The sequence below is a fragment of the Gigantopelta aegis genome, unplaced genomic scaffold (genome assembly GCF_016097555.1).
Source record: "Gigantopelta aegis isolate Gae_Host unplaced genomic scaffold, Gae_host_genome ctg1724_pilon_pilon:::debris, whole genome shotgun sequence".
NCBI classification, from domain to species: domain Eukaryota; kingdom Metazoa; phylum Mollusca; class Gastropoda; order Neomphalida; family Peltospiridae; genus Gigantopelta; species Gigantopelta aegis.
This window is the reverse complement of record NW_024532781.1, coordinates 26,492-47,678: the sequence shown is the minus strand read 5'-3', so window position 1 is coordinate 47,678 and position 21,187 is coordinate 26,492. Positions and strand designations below refer to the sequence as shown.

Here is a 21,187-nt window from a genome sequence, read left to right as displayed (position 1 = left end):
CACCCTTGTTCAGATGTTTATACTTTGTGATTCGTACTATGTGTTTTTGACAACTAATCGTTGTTTCATTATTATAATAGATAACATTTGGATATATAAAAATCAAATATAACATTAATATAAAAGTTAATAGACTGACACATAATTCCTGTTCATTGGCTGATGACTGCCTCGTGTCGTTTAACATTGAACCTGTTCGTTGCTTGTGTGTTATCACGAGAGAAGTGTGTCACTCCCCATATCCTTTTGCCTTTAAATAAATACAATGTTCTAAAATATCTATACAAAAACTATTTCATGTGGGTAAAAAAAAAAAGTAATAATAATAATAAATAAGGCATGCAGGTGCAGATGGACTGCGGCATGCACTGTTGATACTAATTACCAGTAAATGGAACCTCTCCATTTGTTATTTTTATGACAATCTAGACCGGGATTCGAACCAATAGCATTTTGGGATGGTGTTTTGTTGATGTGTGGACTGTTGTGCCTTCCCACCATGCATTCACATTATCTAATGAACATGTATTTTAAGCATTATATAAATCAGATCGGAATTCCTTCTTGTGAAATGAATAGAAAATAGTCAACTTCCGGTATGTTAATGAAGTGATTGTTATCTTTGGATATCTCCGGTAATTTCAGCAGATTGTTTGTAGACATTTTCAGTTCAAAACAAAATACAATGGCTGATGTTTATGCTACTATGTTCCCAATAAGCATCCCAGTTTTAATTTGTTTAAGCACCCTGGGTGCTAAATTAATATGTTGAATACGGTAGTAATATATGAGGTTTCCTCAGCAAACTGTTTAAATTATAATATATATTTCATTTTACATTTTAGAAGACAAAGTGGGACAGCCGTGTTATAATACCAGTGATTGTGGTGAACCTAACACAGACTGCAGCTCAGACAACAATGCCGCAAAAGTCTGTCGATGTGCAGCTGGATTTTATCGTACAACTACTTCGTGCACATCAAGTACGTGAGTTGTCTCATTTTGCTAAACAAGAAGATATTTTATTTCAAAATAATTTGTTTGGAAATAAATAGAAGCTTGAGGGTACAAAATATATTAACCAGATTAACAGTTTTACTCTTTATAAAATTACCACACATTAGGCACTGACAATAACACATGATAATTGCTTTTTGTTATATGATATATTCAAATTTCTTTTTTTTTAATTTGAAAAGTTTATTAACCTCAGCCTGGTGCTTATAAAACTTAATTTAAAGTCTAGACTCAAGACTTTAATACTAACAGAGTCTAAGATTTGAATGACATGACAACACCATATGCATTGTATGTGTGTGACATCAGTCTGGACTCTTAAAGTGTTATAAGGATTGGCCCAGATATCACTATCTTAGAGTCATGTTATAGGCTAGACATTGTACATACAGTGGAACCTCATTAGTCCGGACTCCAGTAGTCCGGAATCCTCACCTTACGGACGTTTTTTTTGCAAAACAAAATGACCACTCAGTAAATTTATTCATTAATCCAGATATTCAGCTTCTGGAACTGGACGGTCATAATTCTGAACCAAATGTAAAAAGTAAAGGCAAATTGCTTCGTTTGACCGGTCGCCGCTGATTGAACATAAAAGTAATCCGCCAATTAACGCTCACGGAATTGACAGAGATAAAATGGCTGCACGGGGTTTCACACCGCAGTTTATTTAACCATTTACCTGTTTCTATTTAGTGTTAGTCGGATAGAGCACAAGTGTTCACAAGTGTTTTTTTTGTTTTTTTTAAAAATATAATTTCTTTGATCTATGACCAGACTAGCTGTTTTATTTTAGAAGTGGGTAACTCTTGATCATACCCTACGGTACCCCATGAGCTCATTTTGTAACTACCCTCCTAACTTACCTGTATGATTTATTACTGAATACTGTTCATAATTGTTTTGGTGTCCAACTCAAGAGTATTGCCAGTCACCCAAAATAAAGACAAAGGAAATGTCTTTATATGTTATTGCTATCAAAACACTGGCTTGCGACTCTTTCACTAGTGGAACAATGCTCATTCAGTTTCACGCCGGTTTTGAGAGAGTTGTATTTGTGTGCTAGGGGCGGAGGGATGTATCATGTTGGCGTTTATATTTTATCAGTAGATATAGGAGAAATGAATTATAATTTCGCCATTTAATATGTTTAAACTAATAATGATTGTATATAAGTGAGAAACAATATGCATTCCTCAACAACGTACCCTCTTCGTGGAAATGAACTCAACCACGTGGCCTAGATTTACAACATTAACCGGTATGACAAAACACGACTAATAAAATTTAAAACTTGTTGTCACTAGTAATCAAACATTTAGTATCAACAATGCAACATGACTTAAACAGTATTTCATTTTATTTAATCGCATTTTCTAACTTTAAGACAAGCACCTGGCAGTACACTACTGAATAGTAGACTGGCCTCACGGGCATGCAAATAGCGCTTATTCACACCACGAGGCGGATCAACAGAACAAAACTGGTTGAAGAAATGTTTGGTTCTAAAAATCAAATGTGTCATTTTTATTTAGTTTGTGAATCAAGGGAGGTTACGCATCACATACATTTCAGTAATCCGGAAATTCGTTAATCCGGACGTTTTTTTTAATAACCATACTGTCCGGACTAACGAGGTTCCACTGTACTATACAAATAGAAAATGTATATATCTTTATTTATATAGTACATTACACTAGTAATAATGAACATTCGTACATGACAAAAAGACATCTGGGCTTAACAGTGAGAAAAGAATGAAAATACTTGATATTAACATCATATAGGCTGAAATTGTCATGTTGTCAAACTGTTTAGAGGATCAGTATATTTTAGTTTTATTATCATGTCTAGCATGGACGAAATAGTGACGAAACAAGACATGAGGAAGATCTGGTGGACAATAGGTAAAATCGAATCTAGAACATGTTGGGCTATAAGGGTAAAATGCTATAAGGGTAAAATAACTGGTGTGTGAATTTTAACTTCTTAAAGGGTGACGTCCCTGAGACTAGAATAACACAAAAGCAGTAACATCCTCATTGTACAGTACAGTGATAACCTTCATCTTGTTTATCTGAGATATAAATTCTACAAAGGAACCGTAAACGTGTACTTTACAATACACACTACAATGGTAGCACTACTCTCCATACGGAAACAGGATTATAAATTTGTAACTTAGAATATACCATCAAATGTTACCGACATCGTGATAAACTAGTGAGAAAATAGACATGCTGATATTGATTTATGTGCTGGCTTAACAGATTCCAGACAGTGATGCCTCTGCATTTAAGACCTAATTAAGTAAGAAATGCAACATGCTGTAAGCGATGCTTGATGGAACTGGGACCATGTTTTCGAAGCCATCGTAGCACTACGAAATCATAAAATCACCATAGGCCATGACATCACTACAGCACATGCCATAGTCATGTCATAGCTTACTATGGTTTTACGATTTCGTAGCGCTAAGATTGCTTCGGAACTATGGACCCTGATTCCTGAGATGCATCATCATAACATCAAATGGATATGATTATCTGTGACAAGGTAATCCCTAGAACGTTTTTGATCAGTGTCTACAACTTGCTGACAATGACCAACCATATTGATCGTTACAGTGGACACCAAAACGTGCAGCACTTTAGCATTTCACATCATGCGAATGGATAATGCTAATTTTCAATAAGGTACCATGAATAGAAATATGTATAGAAAATGTACTGTGAATAGTGTTTCAGGACATGTTTGTGTCTTATCAAGCGCTATGTGTAGAATGAGCAGCTGGTAAACGGAAAATCCAATATTCTGTCAAGTAATTTATGGGACATTATGAGGTAAAAGTTCCAAAAAAATTAGTTTTTACTTTGAAATTAAAGTCACTGTTTTTGTTTAATTTAATGGATGAATGGATATAATAAACACCAGGATATTCTATGTTAGTGTTAGCAGTGCACTTTTCCTAAAATTCATAAATGATATATTCAAAACTACATGTAGGCCATCCATAAAAAAATTTCAGTACCGTAACGTGATTGTAAATTAATCACAAATAATATCAAAACAAATTTTAAAGCTTTTCTAGAAGTTGAGCTTGTTTTTTGAGTGAAGTTAAATAATAAATAATTAAATTTAAGGTGACATATTCTTTGAAAAGCATGCAAAATGAATATGTTTTAAAACAAATATCTTGAGATAGTTTCATGCAGTAGAAAAAGTTTCACCGTTGATTGAAGTATTTATTTTTAAATATCATGAAATAAAATAAAAGTTGGAGCATACATGAATGATTTTATTCCCTGTTACCGTACTGACTTACAATATGTTGTGGTACTGACCTCCATTACAGTACTGACAAACATCAGGGCCCCTATTCACAAACAGCACGCAAGCGTTTGCAAGCATGCTAACACCATGCAACTGATCCCTGTCATTTCACGGAGATCACGTATTTCATGTTGGGTCCCGCAAGGATCACGCAGTCAAAAAAATTGCTTTGTTAAATGAACATGTACAACAAAACTTAAGAAAAAATAGTATTTTGCACAATAGATTGATATTAAAGAGTTAAATACAAGTATATATACTCAGGGCGGATCTAGGAGTTCTTCTTCAACACTTGAGATTCAGCAATGTGTGTGCATTGTGAAATATGGAGGTTGGTTGGCTGGGCAGGGGATTGTAGAAGGGACCCACCCCGTTCAGTAATTTACGAAATACGAAGTTACACGTAAACGTTTAATTTTAAACTTTTTTACTTACTTACTAATTTATAAGTATTTGACATGCAATTAATGTCCAAATACGCTGTCAATTTTGGTATTGACATGCTTTTGTGGGTTTAAAAGATCTTTTGTAGAGAACGAAAGGCCTGTTTTGCAAATGAAGGATTTTAGAGATTTCCAAGGATGTTCGAAACCTGGGCACACCAATAAATAATGTTTGACCACAATGAGGGCAACTGGGTGTTAGTAGAGCATATTCTTTCTATAATATAATATATTTATTAACGTTGGCCATGATGTAAGGCTCCTAACACTGTGTAACTTTGTGTCTTTTAAAGACATGTTTTGCTGACTAAAATGAATGTACTATTTAAACTGGACTGGTCACAATAAGTAATCTCACTACAAGTGTTTTAAACAAGTTTAAATTAATTTCCACTCTGTATCGTATACATCATAGTGTTGGCAATTTAACGTTTTAAGCAAAAATATACTACTGACAAATGAATGCATTAAATCTGAACAACACTATTTGATCTAGCGGTGTAAATAATTTGAATTTTTATTAACCTATGAATGCATCTGACAATTAAAAAAAAATCAATCTAGAAAATTAATTTCAAGCGAAGTTACAGTTAGACACAAAAATATGTGGGTTTTTTCAGAAATCTGACCTTACCTAAAAAAAATGGCCGACTCTTATTTTGGGGTTGCATTATAATTATTTATGTATTTATTTTCATTAATATGTAGTTGAAAAGAGTACAAACGTAACATTTTATCTGGACAGAATTTAGTTTTAAAAAAAAACATAATAGTAAAAAAAAATTAAGCAACAAATATATAAAAATAAATAAATAATGGAAATTCCACCCACCCTATTTAATCTTTCACCCCCGACAGACATTCCTGAAAACATATTAACATGTTAAGCCCTAAAATATTGCACTTTTTCACCGATTCCTGAACTTTATTATGTTTGAATCCAGTATAAGTAGTAAACAAACATTCCGATTTGATGTGCTTTTAAAATTTCATCGTGATTTTTTAGAACCACTGATCCAAGGTAGTATCTGTAATAACCGCATGCTGGTAAAATAAAAATATCCATCACATTTTTAATAGAAGTATTTGCTAAACGAAATTTTCAATTCTACATCGTCAAAATATGACATGTAAAGTTTATTTTGGAACCAAATACATATTATGACACACACACACACACACACACCCCCAAAAAAAAAGTAAATAAAAAATTATAAAAAGATAAATACATTTTAAAAAACCCAAACAACCCAACCCCACCCCAAAACCACAAAAAAACCCACTAATCTCCCTTATGACCTTATTAAACATTAAATGTTATTCCACATAATAAAGTAAACAATGTAATAACAAAACTAAACATAACTAATTCCTCATTAAATGCATCTAAACTAAAAGGGTAGTAATACAGATTATAGAATTAATACAAAAATAGTTTTCACATACTAAAATGCTGTAACTATTTGATATATTATCATAAAGAAATTACACTTAAACGTATGGACGATTTTACTAAATGTTTTCTTATGCTAGTGCTGTATATCTTTCTTTTTTGAATGATGCTATCTATATTAAACATGGTATATGCGTCAAATAAGCTATTCTTGTGTAGTATGAAAAACATTATTTCTGTTCACATATGGATGGTGTTTTTGTTCACACGTCCCCCTCTGACGTCACAAGTCTAGTTTCAATTCTTGCTGCATTAAAAACGCTCTATTAAGGCAATGGTCTATAACACCTACTATAACAAAAGTAACAGTGCAGTCTGGTTGCTTTTGATTTTGTTTTAACTGTGTTCAGGCTCATGTACAAGAATTTTAGCAGGAGATAAAGGGGGTCTAGACTGTTTTTAAAGAAGTTTATATAGGGGTCAAGTCATGCTCTCCCGGAAAATACTCCCGAAACCTTCCCCTGGATATGCGCTTGGGACGCACATATAACATCATGGACAAGAAACAAAATGAAAACAATATTGAAACCACAAATATATTTAAGTAATGTTTGGTTTGTGTTTTGATTTTGTGAGTTGATTTCATGGCTTCCAGTGACATATAAGTAACATATATTTTACAGCAAACTATACGTGCTGTTTTATTCCATAAACGTTATTCTAGCATTTAACACTATTAAATATATGATTGTATTTACATTTACATCTCTCAACAATGAAAGAATGAATGAATAAATGTTTATGGAAAGTCTAGCACAAGAAGGACATTGGCTGTTGGGTATTGAACAGAGGTACGGATATGATCATGAAGCAATTTATGAATGAATAAAACTTAAATAGTTAAGTTAAATCAGCAAAAGGAGCTGTGCAAAATATAAATATAGGTAAGTAAATCTCTTTAAAATGTCAGAAAAAACCCATCCCTGGTCACCAAATAACAGAAATATAGCTGATTCCAGGGACTATCCTGAGTTTATGTCATTGTAACGTATACCCCTGCGCATGCTGTAACCTCATCGTGGTGCAGGGGTATAACATTGTCTTTGAGAATGGCCAATACAGCACAACTCCCCTTTTGGGGCATCTTGTTGGCCGTGAGATGCATCCTATAATGTTAGATGATGGGATCCTGGTGGTTGAGTTGGGGGCATATCTGTGGATATGTTTTCTGGCAACACACTACTTTGGCCTGGAGTTCAGCCAGACGGGTGGTCAGGGAGGCCTGACCTGATTAATTGGCTGGTCACACCAGGCTCGAGAGAACGTAACCTTTGTTTTGTTTATAGTATCCAAGAAAAAACATTGTTTTAGTTACCTTTTGTATTTGTTGCTCATGGGGCGGTGGCTAGGGTCAGTCAGGTGCTTGATTATTTCATTGCCTGAGTATATCAACCATGCATCAGCTCCATGTCGCCATGTTGGACTCCGTGGTGGGTGGGGAGCATGGTTGATGAATCATTTTCCCTACATTATGGCTTCAAACCATTCTCAAACTTTTGATGGGACCCTGAGAAGGGTCCACATCAAGGTTTCAAATTCTTCATCATCTGATGAAGAAATTTATGACTTATTTATCAATTGTGAAGAAATCGAAGGTGTTAATGTCAGATTCCTGGCCAAGGTTTCTGGTCATCAGTTCATCTGATGACGGAGCCTTGAAGAATGGGTCGCTATTGGTTGAATGCAGCACTGAGAGTCGTTTAAAGTGCTTGCTGAAATCAACCAGTTTTTGCAATATCTGTATCATTGTAACGCCATATTCCACCCTAAACACATCAAATGGGGTGATCCGGGCTCATGACTTGGAAGGTGTAAGTGATGACGAAATTTGTGAAAATTTGTCCTCACAGGGTGTTAATGTTGTCAAGAGGATTAATGTTCGTAGGAATACCTTTATCCCAACTTTTGGAAAGCCAATCCTTCCAAAGTCGATTATGAATGAATGAATGAATGAATGAATGTTTAACGACATCCCAGCACGAAAAATACATCGGTTATTGGGTGTCAAACTATGGTAAAGGGAAAACGTCAATATAAAAATTGAACAGTTAAATTAAAACACAGTTTAAAGAACTGTGCAAAAAATATAAAAATCACAGATAGTTAATATTAAAATTTAGAATAAAAGTCAATATCTCGAAGAAATTGTAATACAAGTTCTGGATGGAATCAAAAGGATTCCATAATAGTGCTTTGTCCAAATATATCTTTTTGAGTTTCTTTGAGATGACGACACTCCACCAAAATGTGGCATACCATCAGAGTACACTGACAGCGCTCACACTGAGCTGGAGGATCTTTCTTCAAAATAAATGAATGGGTCAAGTAAGTATAACTGATACGAGCACGACACAAGACTATTTCATCCTTCCTGCACTGCCTTCAGGAGGACTGCCACTCTGCCAAGACTGGCTTGATAGCATGAAGCTTGTTTGCAACCACACTGTCCCAATCATGTTGTCAAGTCGAAAAGATAAATTGGTTGATACTATGTTTAAAATCAGTATAAGGTACACCAACCCTAGCATGAGGCAAATCCAAAGCAGACTTGGCAGCCAACATGGCTAGGCACCCAACAAAATGCAATGTCTTTATTGGCAATAAATAAAATAAAAAAACACTTTCATGTCACCGTTCCAATTAAGGAATGATCCAGCTTCATATTGTATAAAGCTTGGAGAATCTGTGAAAATAATAAATTTGGATCCACTAGAATCCTTTATTTCTTCCAAGGCTTTAATAATGGCCCACATTTCAGCACTAAAGGTTGATGCCGAGTCAGGTGGTCTCATGGAAATGATAGTGTCTGATGCAAAAAACTGTGGCACAAGCCACAGATGTCCCATCCCGTGATCCATCCATATACACAAGCATGTAATCACGGTACCTGTCTTGAATTTCTATGAAAAACTGTTTATACACAACAGCATCTGTATGATCTTTCTTCATATGCGCACGATCAGATACAATTTTAGGTGTTGTAATACACCAAGGTAGTAAAACAAAATATGAAGGAGTTTCCCCAGTGTCAGTTAAATCAATGTTGGAAAGCAATAAAAAATGCTGAATACAAAGACCAAATCTACGAATAGCATTTGTCCTTGCATCAAACAACTCATATATTTGTTATCAAACACCGCATCATGTGTTGGATGTTTCGGTAATGATTTAATCTTGGTAGCATACTGCAGAGAAAGCTTTGCACGTCTAGCACCCAAACAAGGTTCGTGTGCATCAACGTACAAGCTCTCTACAGGATATGTTCTAAATGCACCAAGACAAAGCCTAAGTCTCCGGTTGTGTATATGATCTAGCATCTGCAAGTACGACTTGCGTGCCGACCCATACAAAATGCATCCAAAGTCAAGTTTTGACCTCACAATAGATCTATACAGACGAAGCATAACCTTGTGGTCTGCTCCCCATTCCATATTACCAATAACTTTTAAAATATTGAGAGCTTTTAAGCCCTTTTTTTTTAAACATATTTAAGATGGGGCACAACATATAGCTTCCTGTCAAATATAACCCCCAGAAATTTAGTCTCCTCCACAATTGGAATTGGATTTCTGTCCAAAAACAACTGTGGATGTAACTGGAGACCTCTTTTGTGGCAGATATGCATACAAACCGTTTTTGCCTTTGATAATCTAAAGCCATTGTCAGTTGCCCAAATGTATTCAAACAAAGCTGCAACTTACGTTCAATGATACCATATTGGATGATCTGTAACAAATCTGAAAATCATCGAAATATAACGAGAAATCCACACCACGGGTGATGCTGTTAATTTTCACTGAAAATAGAGTTACAGACAGGATACTACCTTGTGGGTGAATGTCGGACAAAGTTGACCCCACCCAGACTTTAATAAATCTATCTTTTAAAAAATTGAGATATAAAAACAGGAAGTCTAAAGCCCATTCCATGGAGGTCATTTAAAATCAAAGCGAAAGGGCGATAACTAGTAGGATTTGTTGTATCCTTACCAGGCTTGGGAATAGAAATAATAATTGCTTTCCTCTAATCAGAACGAAAGTCACCAGAAATCCAGATGTTATTAAACATCTCTTGTGAGGTCAAAACTTTATTATCGATGCATTGTGTATGGGGCAGCACGCAAGTCTTACTTGCGGATGCTAGATCCTATGCACAACCAGGGACTTTGTTTTGGTGCTTTCAGAACATCCCCTATAGAGAGCTTGTACGTTGATGCACTCGGACCTTGTTTGGGTGCTAGACGTGTAAAGCTTTCTCTGCAGTATGCCACCATGATTACATCATTACCAAAACATCTTACGCATCAAATTGTGCTTGATAACAAATATATGAAGTTGTTTGATGCAAGGACAAATGCTATTCATACATTTGGTCTTCGCATTCAGCATTTTATGTTGATTTCCAACATTGACTTAACTCACACTTTGGAAACTCCTTCATATTTTGTTTTGCCACCTTGGTGTATTTCACCACCTAACATTGAGTTTGACCTTGTGCATCTGAAGAAAGATCGTACAGATGCTGTTGTGTATAAAAATGTAAATTCAAGACAGGTACCTTGATTACATTCTTGTTTATACAGATGGATCATGGGATGGGCATTCTGTGGCTTGTGCTACAGTTTTTCCATCAGACACAATCCTTTCCATGAGACACCAATCTTTAATACTGAAGTTTGGGCAGTCATTAAAGCCTTAGAAGTCAAGGATTCGATTGCATCTACATGTATTATTTTTACCCACTTACATTGGTGTCTCCAAGCTTTACAAAATATGAAGCTGGACCATCCCTTACCCGGTAATTGGGATGCAGGTACGAAAGTGTGTCTTTTTATCCATTGCCAATAGAAATATTGTATTTTGTTGGGTGTCCAGCCATGTTGGTATCAGGTGCAATGAAAAGGCAAATTCTGCTGCCAAGTCTTCTTTGGATCTGCCTCGTGCCAGGGTTGGTGTACCTTACACTGATTTTAAACATAGTATCAACCAATTTATCTTTTCAACTTGGCAACATGATTGGGACGGTACAGTTGCGAACAAGATGCATGCTATCAAGCCAGTCTTGGGAGAGTGGCAGTCCTCCTATCGGCAGTGCAGGAAGGATGAAATAGTCTTGTGTCGTGCTTGCATCGGTCATACTTACTTGACCCATTCATTTATTTGGAAGAAAGATCCTCGACTTCAGTGTGACCATTGTCAGTGTACTCTGACGGTGTGCCACATTTTGGTGGAGTGTCCTCATCTCAAAGAAACTCGAAAAGATATATTTGGACAAAAAACTGTGATGGAATCCTTTCGTTTCCATCCAGAACTTTTATTACAATTTCTTTGAGATACTGTCTTTTATTCTAAATTTTATTTAAGTGTTGAATTTTTATATTGATGTTGATCATCACTTTAATTTTGCCTTTATCATAGTTTGACACCCAATGTATTTTTTGTGCTGTGGTGTCGTAACATTCATTCATTAATTCATTTTTGTAAGGTATACAACATATTTTCATTACTAAAATTACATATTAAAAAGATTCTCTTGTTTAGAATATCAGTGTTAAGCTCTTTGTTGTCATGATGTTTGTAGTAACCCAAAGTAGATTTTACTTTCCAATGTACAAAAAATATATATATAATTATGAAGGAAAATGAACAGAAAGAAAAAAAGACTGCTTTAAATATTAGGACATGGCCGAAACACATTGGATATGGAGATATTGTAGATATTCGAGATATATTGGTATTTTAAACAGGAAAATATATTTAATATGTAATTTTAATTGCAAATGATACTTTATTAGCCGGAAACACCTTACAATGGCTGCAAACTCCAGACAATACACTTAAAATAATATAACTCGAATCACAGATGTTGCTTTCTCCAAGTTCCTAAATACGTTTAAGAAGTAAATGTGTTTCAAAATGTTTTGGAAAGATATTAAAAATGTACCCATGGTCTAAACACATTTTATGAACTCGCACAATAGTATGAAATAGTTATACACCTTTGAAGAAGTATTTGAAATGATCCAAAACAAATAATTATTCAATAATTATTCACAATAGCAACACAATTTTCCAAGCTGTGAACGAGGGAATCCCCAAGACGCACACAATAGGGGCACGCAGAGAGTGCTGGGTTTGTGTCTTGTTTAGTGAATACCACCTTTCCATAACCTAGCGTGGACGTAAATACCACACAAACACCGCGCAATGCCCAAGCAACGTAAATGCTTTGTGAATAAGTGCCAATTTAAGTACTGAAATGTTGTCTTTCTAAAGGAAAGTGAAGAAAATTAGAAAGTTGACTTGCAATACTATGCAAATAAATTACTGAATGAAACAACAGCGAAATAAGTAAACTAAAAAAGCAGTTATGTTCATTAATGTTTTTATTTTAAAACTCCCACCCCACATGCCTATGCATGTCTCATATATACGAGAGGAAAAAAGTTCTTGTGACCCAAATGAATGTATGTAGCATTTTATTTACTTGAATTCTAACCATGACAATTTGAGAACATTATTGTGTAACTATTCCCTTTGATAATCCAGAGGTGTTCTGTTAATTGCATGTGCTATTCACGCTTTATGTGCACAACTTGCCGTATGCACATTTTGTGTCACATGCTCCTGGTTGACGTCATTTTCCTTATCACTGGACTTCAAAACAATTGTATGAAATCTCACTCAGAAAAAGACTGTTGGTGGTATCTGAGTGAGTGAGTGAGTGAATGAGTCAGTGTGACTGTGAGTGTGAGTGTGACTGAGAGTGAGAGTGTATTTTTACATGCTCGTATTCCACAAAGGTTTCAGACAGAACCACAATTTAAAGGTCTGCTTAAATATCCTAATAATATTATAAGAGCCTATTTTGCCATCCAGTCCGTACCAATAAGGTAATGCACTTACATTATAATTGAGTTCTTGCTTGTTGGCAACATGTATTTAAATCAGTTATTGCCAATTGTGCATTCCACTAATCAGGATTAACTCCTTGTCAGCATCAACAATATGCCTGAATGTATCATATATCAACATTTATGAAAAACATTTTAGTTAGAATTGATCGTTTCCACTAGCCTTTCTATCATTATGAAAACATTTTAAAATTCACACTGAATACAGTTTATGTTTGAAGTATTAAGTCATATTATTTAAAACACAAGAAGGCGGTCACATTCAATACCTACACAGTTCCAGCCTATCCATTTTAGCTGAAGCAGTGTGAAAACAGTTTAACCGTTGTGGTTATTGTTTTTGCAATGTTATAGCAGCACTGTAAGTCATTAAAATGTTTCCAAAATTGATCTGAAATGTTTTAATATGCTGGTGAAAACAAGCTCCAAAATGCTTATTGACAAGCACAACCTCAAATGCATGTTCTGCTTTCAAGTGGTGTGTGATGTAAACAGCAGAATTTGGTGAATTTGTGTATGTCTCCATACAATGTTCCAGCAGTGAAGGCAGATGACCTTACATATGCTCCTCACCATTTTTTACCATCTCTGTATTTATTACAGTATATCATACATAACAAAATCTGTATTTTCTCTATCTCTAATGCACCAGCATGTTTCGCTTGTGATAATAAAGCTGATTGAAGTAATATTAAAACATGACAACATAGTATTCGAAGACTCGAAACAGTCAATCATGTGCATTTGTTATTATGTTTGTTGTGATGTTACTATTATACATTCAACATTTCCGTTATTGAAGAATCATGTGAATTTGAAGTTGCTTGGACATCATGGTTATACAATGTCACAGTGTAAATTTAGAGAAAAAAAAACATTCTCCCAATAATATTCCACAAGAGGTGTTGGGTGGGGACAGATGGGGACATTAGACAGATGATCAAATATGTTGGAACAGTGGGGAGCTTGAGGGTGTTTGTTCATTAAAGTTATGAATTTTTATGAACATACTTTGTGTATGATCCTTTTGTGTGCCATTAGCCTACTTACTAACATTGCCATTGATTGTGTTGGTCATTGCAGACAATTTAATTTGTACAGCATGAATTTAAATACTGGCAACTGCCATATATTTAAGTCATCTAAGCCTTCTGCTGATACACTGGCATGGTTACCTAAACAGAAACAATTAGGACTGGCTTTAAAAAATGAAGCCTGTTCGCAACCACACCATTCCAATCGTTGTGCCAAGTCCAAAAGATACATTGGTTAATATCATGTTTAAGATCAGTGTACGGCACACCAATCCCTGGAATGAGACACATCCAAAGCAGATACCCCTGATACCAGTATGGCTGGGAACCCAACAAAATAAAACATCTTTATTAGCAATAGATAAAATCATAAAATAAGAAATGTTCCAGCTTCATATTTTGTAAAGCTTGGAGACACGAAAGCAATAATTGCCCAGGATTCCGCAGCTAAATCTGAAGCCGAATACGGAAATCTTATAGAAAGTATTGCATCAGATAAAAAAAAAAAAACCTGTAGCACAAGTCACAGAATTCCCATCTTGTCATATCCATCCATATAAACAGGAATGTAATCACGGTAGCACTCTTGAATTTCCATGTGTGGCAATATGAAATATGAAGATGCTTCCATAATGTCTGTTAAATCAATGTTGGAAACAGTTAGGAATTGTTTAATATGAAGACCAAATGTGAGAATGGCATTTGGATTTGCACCGAACAACTCAATATATCTATTATCAAACACTGCATTATGTACTGGATGTTTTGGCATCAACTTAATATTGACGGTATTTTGTAGAAAAAGCTTTGCATCAACGTACATCTCCAGGGATGATGTTCTAAAAACACCAAGACAAAGTTAGCCCCTGGTTATTAATAGGATCTAGCATCTGCAAGTAAGCCAAGGTTGCGTGCTGATCCATACACAATGCACCCATGCACAATCAAGTTCTAACTATTCTAACTAAAGATCTATACAGACGAAGCATAACCTTTCACTCTGCTCCTCATTCTGTATTACCAATAACATTTAAAATATTAATGGCTTTTAAACCCTCCTTCTTAACATATTTTAGATGGGGCACAAATGATAGCTTCCTGTCAAATATTACTCCCAGAAATTTAGTCTCTTCCACCACTGGAATATGACTTTTGTCCAGAAACAGCTGTGGGTTTAAGTGGTGACCTCTTTTCTGGCAGATATGCATACATACAGTTTTTGACTTTGAGAATCGAAAACCATTGTCAGTCGCTTATTCAAACAAAGCTTTAACTGACGTTCGACAATACTCATTTTGAATGAACTGTAACAAATCTGAAAATCATCAACATATAATGAGCTATCAACACCAGGTTTTAAACACTGGGTAATGTTTATTTTTACAGAAAATAGCATAACTGAGAGAATGGTACCTTGAGGTACACCCATCTCTTGTGTGTGTGTATCTGAGAAAGTGCATCCCACTCATACCTTGAAAGACCTATCTTTTAAAAAACAATTAAATAAAATCAGGCATAGACCTCTTAGGTCCATGCCATGCATGGATGTCTTTAAAAATGCTGTACTTTCACGTGGTATCATAAGCTTTCTCTAGGTCAAAAAGACCAATACCAAATGCTGGTTGTTGTTGAAAGCTTCCCTATAAAACGTTTCAAATCTAACAAGACCGTGTTACGTGTAGACCTGAACCCACATTGCATGTTAGTAAGCAATTTGTTGGACTCAAGATACCAGACAAGTCTACGGTTGATCATTCGTTCCATGGTTTTACAAGTACAACTTGTTAAAATGATAGGACGATAACTTATAGGATTTGTTGGATCCTTACCAGGCTTATGAATAGGAATAATAATTGCTTTCGTACAATCAACCAGATTTTATTAGATATATTTAGTAGAACCATCAATGATGATTCAGTAAGTGTTTAAATAGTTGATACTGTATTTCATCTGGTCCTACTGAAATGTCATGGACTCTATGAAGGGTATCCTGCAACTCCCCCAAAGAGAAGTGCCTGTTGTATACTTCAGCATTTTCAGATGAAACGTTGCTTTTCAGCTTTATTTGTGACAGATGTAAAAGCATCTGTACTGAAAGGAGAAGAGTTATGAGAGAAGTTATCTGCCAAGGCATTGGCAATGTCACGATGAGATGTGACATCAATATCATTGACAGACAAGTGTATTGGATTATTTTCCCTTTATTTCTACGAGCAACACAATAAGTATTCAGGTTATCCCCCATAGGTTCCAGCTTGAATCTCTCGAGGGACCTGTTTTGCTCTTTAATTGCATATTTGCATGTGTCATTGAACCATGGTTTACTAAAACTCTCTGGCACTGCCGAAGTCTTAGAAATAGTTTCCTCTGCAATATCTTTCAGGATAGAAGTGAACAAACACATGGGATCACTGACATCAGTAATGGCAGACTGTTGCAGTCGAGTGTTGCATAGATACCGAAATTGATCCCAGTTTCTCCCTGCCAACTTCTATCTCTGAACCCTTTCAAGTTAAGTAGGTCCATCATTCTCTGTCAGAAGTGTCTCAGCCAACTGTCCAGGAGAAATAAAGAAAAGTGATGGACTACAAAGGTTTAAACCAACAGATGTGCAGAGTGAAAATATGTATGACTTGCATCATTTAATAGTATTAAATCGTTTTTGAGAATTAAGTTTTCCAATTGTTTACCTCTAGTATTTATAACCTCGCATCCCGACAAGGTGTGGTGACCATTAAGATCTTCCATAATGATGAAGGGAGTAGGTAGCTGCTCTAGAAGAACTTGAAGATCTCTAGGGTTAAAATTAAACTTGTTACGTGGTGGTAAATAAATTAAGCATAGAGTTATAGTTTTATGAGCTGTGACCTTTACAGCCACAACTTGCAAATTTGTATTTAATATAACTTTGCTCTGGGAAATAGATTCATTTACAAGAATGCTTTATTTTAAAAAAAAATTCATTTATTGTAGAGGATAAATCCTCTGACGTTAATACTGTCAGTATCCTTTGGGAACATTTCCCGAAGACACGCCACAAGGGGATTATAATTTTGAATTAGAAGACTTAATTCATCAAAATTGGGCCTAAGCCCACGACAGTTCCACTGGATGACTTTATTTGCCATCAGGAGGAAGTATGGGTTTTATCTTTGGCTTTGCTGATGGTCTTTGTGATCAGCAATGTTCTAGAGATGAAATCTCCATATCGTCATCACCGATGTCGGCCAAAGTTTCATATATATTGCTGATCGGGACTAAACGTTGTTTGATCTTTTTCAGGCAACCTGAAGGTACTTCTGTAAGTTGTTTGGTGTCATTTTCTTTATTTAGAGAGACTAGTGCTCGACCTGTTTGGTGGATTTTTCAAATCCAATGACACTTATGCCTGTGACATTTTCGAAGCAGTAGATTACTTTCAAATCTGGTCTACTTCTTTTTGTTTCTGGGCAGCCTTTGCTGCTTGCTTTTAGTAATTTTCTGTGTCAGACAGCTTTTTATATTGTGGTTCATCAAGTGGCTAGGTAATATCGGTATTGGTTTCGATGCTTCTCGTGGAAACCCGTGCTGCTACCTAAACTTCACTAATTCAAAATAGGTTAATTAAGGAATTTGTTATGCATGATATAAATGCAGCTCCTAGCTCCTTCCTCCTACAAACCTTTATTAATTTACTTCCTAATGTAGATTACTTAAAAGGAATACAAGGGAAAAGATTAACATTCCATCCGACACCAGAAACTAGTATTTTGAAATATGCCCGAGTATGAATTCAGTATCAGTATCGGCTGCAGTTTTCTAGTGAGTGGTTGCAACATAAAAATGTCATTTGCTGTATGTTTCACATAAACTAACATATATTATATGATGACCAAAAGAAAACCAACCCCCAAAAACTCACCCAAACAAAAACAAACAAACATACAAAATAGACAACCGTAACATCTGTACAAGATACTACATTTTTATACACTATAACAAAATATATCCATCATATTTATTTGTAAGAACCCCAGCTCCTACCTGGATCTTTACCAGAAACCATTCATTTGATGAATGGCAACAACAGACGTTTGATTCATTAAATCTCATATAAACATTTGGTAGCAAAACATTAAACAGAACAAAAAGCCATAAACATTTAGGTTTAACCTTTTCAGCAAATGCCAAGTGGACAATACTTATTAATAAAATTTGTAAGTCGGCTTCGGTAATGATTTCTGTACTTAGGAAATAAAAATATTTTATAAATCGACAAACTTTATTGAAAATATATATAACTTTTATCCGCCCGATATTAGAAGATGCATTGGAAGTATGGGATGGGTGTTCTTTAGTTGAGGAAGACAATATTGAAAAAGTACAATAGAATCCACCCGATTAATCACGGGTTTGCCTAAATTTGCATCTATAAAAAAAAAGAGTTTGTTTTATTTAATGATGCCACTAGAGCACATTGATTTTTTATCTTATCATTGGCTATTAGACGTCAAACATATGGTCATTCTGACACTGGTTTTTAGAGGAAACCCGCTGTCACCACATAGGCTACTCTTTTACGACAGGCAGCTAGGGATCTTTTATTTGTGCTTCCCACAGGCAGGATAGCACAAACCATGGCCTTTGTTGAACCAGTTATGGATCACTGGTTGGTGCAAGTGGTTTACACCTACCCATTGAGCCTTGCGGAGCATTCTCTCAGGGTTTGGAGTTGGTATCTGGATTAAAAATCCCATGCCTCGACTGGAGTCTGAACCCAGTACCTACCAGCCTGTATAGACCAATGGCCTAACCACAACACCACCGAGGCCGGTTTTGCATCTAGAAAGTCTTTGTATTACGAAACTGGATTAGCAACAGGTAATTTCAGGCATAAATTCAAAAATCTGTGTACAATGTTTAACATAATGACAATAACACTTTGGAACAACCTATGAGCTGAAATTCGAAATTATCAAAACATATTTTCATTTAAAAAGCAATTAAACCCGATGTCCTATGCGTTGCACCATGCTATATATTCATTTGGTAATAGAAGAGAAAATGTATTGCATACCAAGTTAAGACACGGGTGTAGTGATTTAAAAGCAGACTTATATCAAATTGGTCTTAGCATCGATTCCTCGTGTAGTTGTGAATATAATTTCGAAAACAATTATCATTATGTGTGTAAGTGCATTTTATATGAAAGAGAAAAACGCACTCTCTGGAATTCATTGCAAAGATTTCAGCCAACAGATTTACAAATTGTTTTAAATGGTAAAGGTACTCTAAGCGAAGAAGACAATAATTTTTTTTTAAAAATCATGTACATAAGTATATAAATAAAACAAAACGTTTCCCTTAATTTCTTTATTTTATTGCTATTATTATTTTTACTTAATCATTGCGATGCCTTGTTTGTGTTGTGTTTTCCTTTAGCAAACCTACTGTCTAATTATTGAACACGGAAAACTTTATTGCATCTTTTTTTTTGTTTCCTTTATTGTTTCTTTCTTTCTCTTTTTCTGTTCATATTTAAATTGCAAAAACTATATTACTGTCATAACATATATTTATTATGGAGAAGGCCTAGTAAGCTGAGTAACATGTGCCTGATTCATTTGTTCTTTATAAAGCAAAAAAACTAAAAAAACACGCAAAAATGTTTCACAAAATTAAACAGTAAAACTGTAATCCAACTTATACATGTACATTGTACATGTTCCGTAAGCTTATTAGAGTGATATTAACATGGAAGGCTGCTTATAGCATGCCTATGCCATTACACTGTGGTTTTTCTGTATATAAAGCATCATTTCTTTTGATCTAATTAATTTTTTTAAAAAAAATTTCAGTTACCAACCTAAAGGTTACCGATCTCGAACTACAAATGTCAACACACAACTCGCTGACAGTGAACTGGCAACCACCGAGGGATACAACACCTGATTTTAAATATGTAGTGACATGGACACCAGGTGATGGTAGGACTGATGTAACCAAGGGAACCAACATGAAGAAAATCACTGGTCTTCAGCCTGGAACAGAGTATGCCATAACCGTGACAACACACATCACTTACAGGACACAACAGACAGCACCACCTCTGTTAACAGCGAAAACAAGTAGGTACATTCAGGGTTCCACGTAGCATCTGGTAAATGGGAGTCATTTATGATATATATTTCTTAAATCACATAATTAACTGAATAACTGTCTTGTTTATATTACATGCATATATTATATCCACTATTCTATCTGTATAATAGATATACATTGTTTTTCTTTTTGTAAATAATTTAGTGCTTTTCCAGTCTTTTTATATAGTCCAAAGGAACGTAGAAAGAGTGGTTCTTTCTATATCCAAATAGTGTTACATATCCTCTAAATAGCTGGTAATCAAAACATGTGGCACCCAGTTTCAACCATTTCTCAACCGAAATAGTATAACAAATGGACATAGAAACCACAAATGTATAACCTAGCTAGGCTACCATACTCACTAAATCCCGACTGAAGAACGTACGTCATTATTAACAAAATAAATATTCCAACGACAACATAAAACATATGCCCGCCATTTTAAATTGCAACTCGCCCCGCACATTAAGAAAAGTATTGACTTAATGAGCGCCCTGCACTATCTTTTTATGCACCCTTTGGCTTTTAATCGCCCAATGCTGCATGCTAACCTGCTTTGTAACATAGCTGCATCTGCACAATAATTATAACTAACTCTTATTATGAGATTTGCTCAACCATCTATATGTATTAAAAACAATAAAGAAAAATAATAAAAACAAAACAAAAAACTAAATAGATAAACCGAACTAAAATCTCGCGGCTAGTTAACTATTATCTGACGTCCGTAAACAGACCGCGCATTCGACATTGTTGCGATGATCTAAATTTAGACAGGAACTGGCACACATCAGCCACACTGTTTTTAACACTTATTACGATACGGTCTGCGTTTGTATTTGTGAGTATTCTGATGTGTGAAAAATGATAT

At 35.2% G+C, this 21,187-nt stretch overlaps 1 protein-coding gene across 1 annotated transcript in view; it reads left to right on the top strand.

Annotated features, from left to right (window-relative positions):
• Positions 1-20,300, top strand: part of LOC121391114 (receptor-type tyrosine-protein phosphatase eta-like) — a gene marked incomplete at both ends in the record, with an annotated part of 92,024 nt that extends 71,724 nt beyond the window's left edge. The window contains 2 exons of the mRNA XM_041522851.1: positions 846-983; positions 20,031-20,300. Of these exons, the coding sequence (XP_041378785.1) occupies positions 846-983; positions 20,031-20,300 (408 nt within the window). The remainder of the gene's footprint in view (positions 1-845; positions 984-20,030) is intronic.
• Positions 20,301-21,187: the final 887 nt, after the last annotated feature.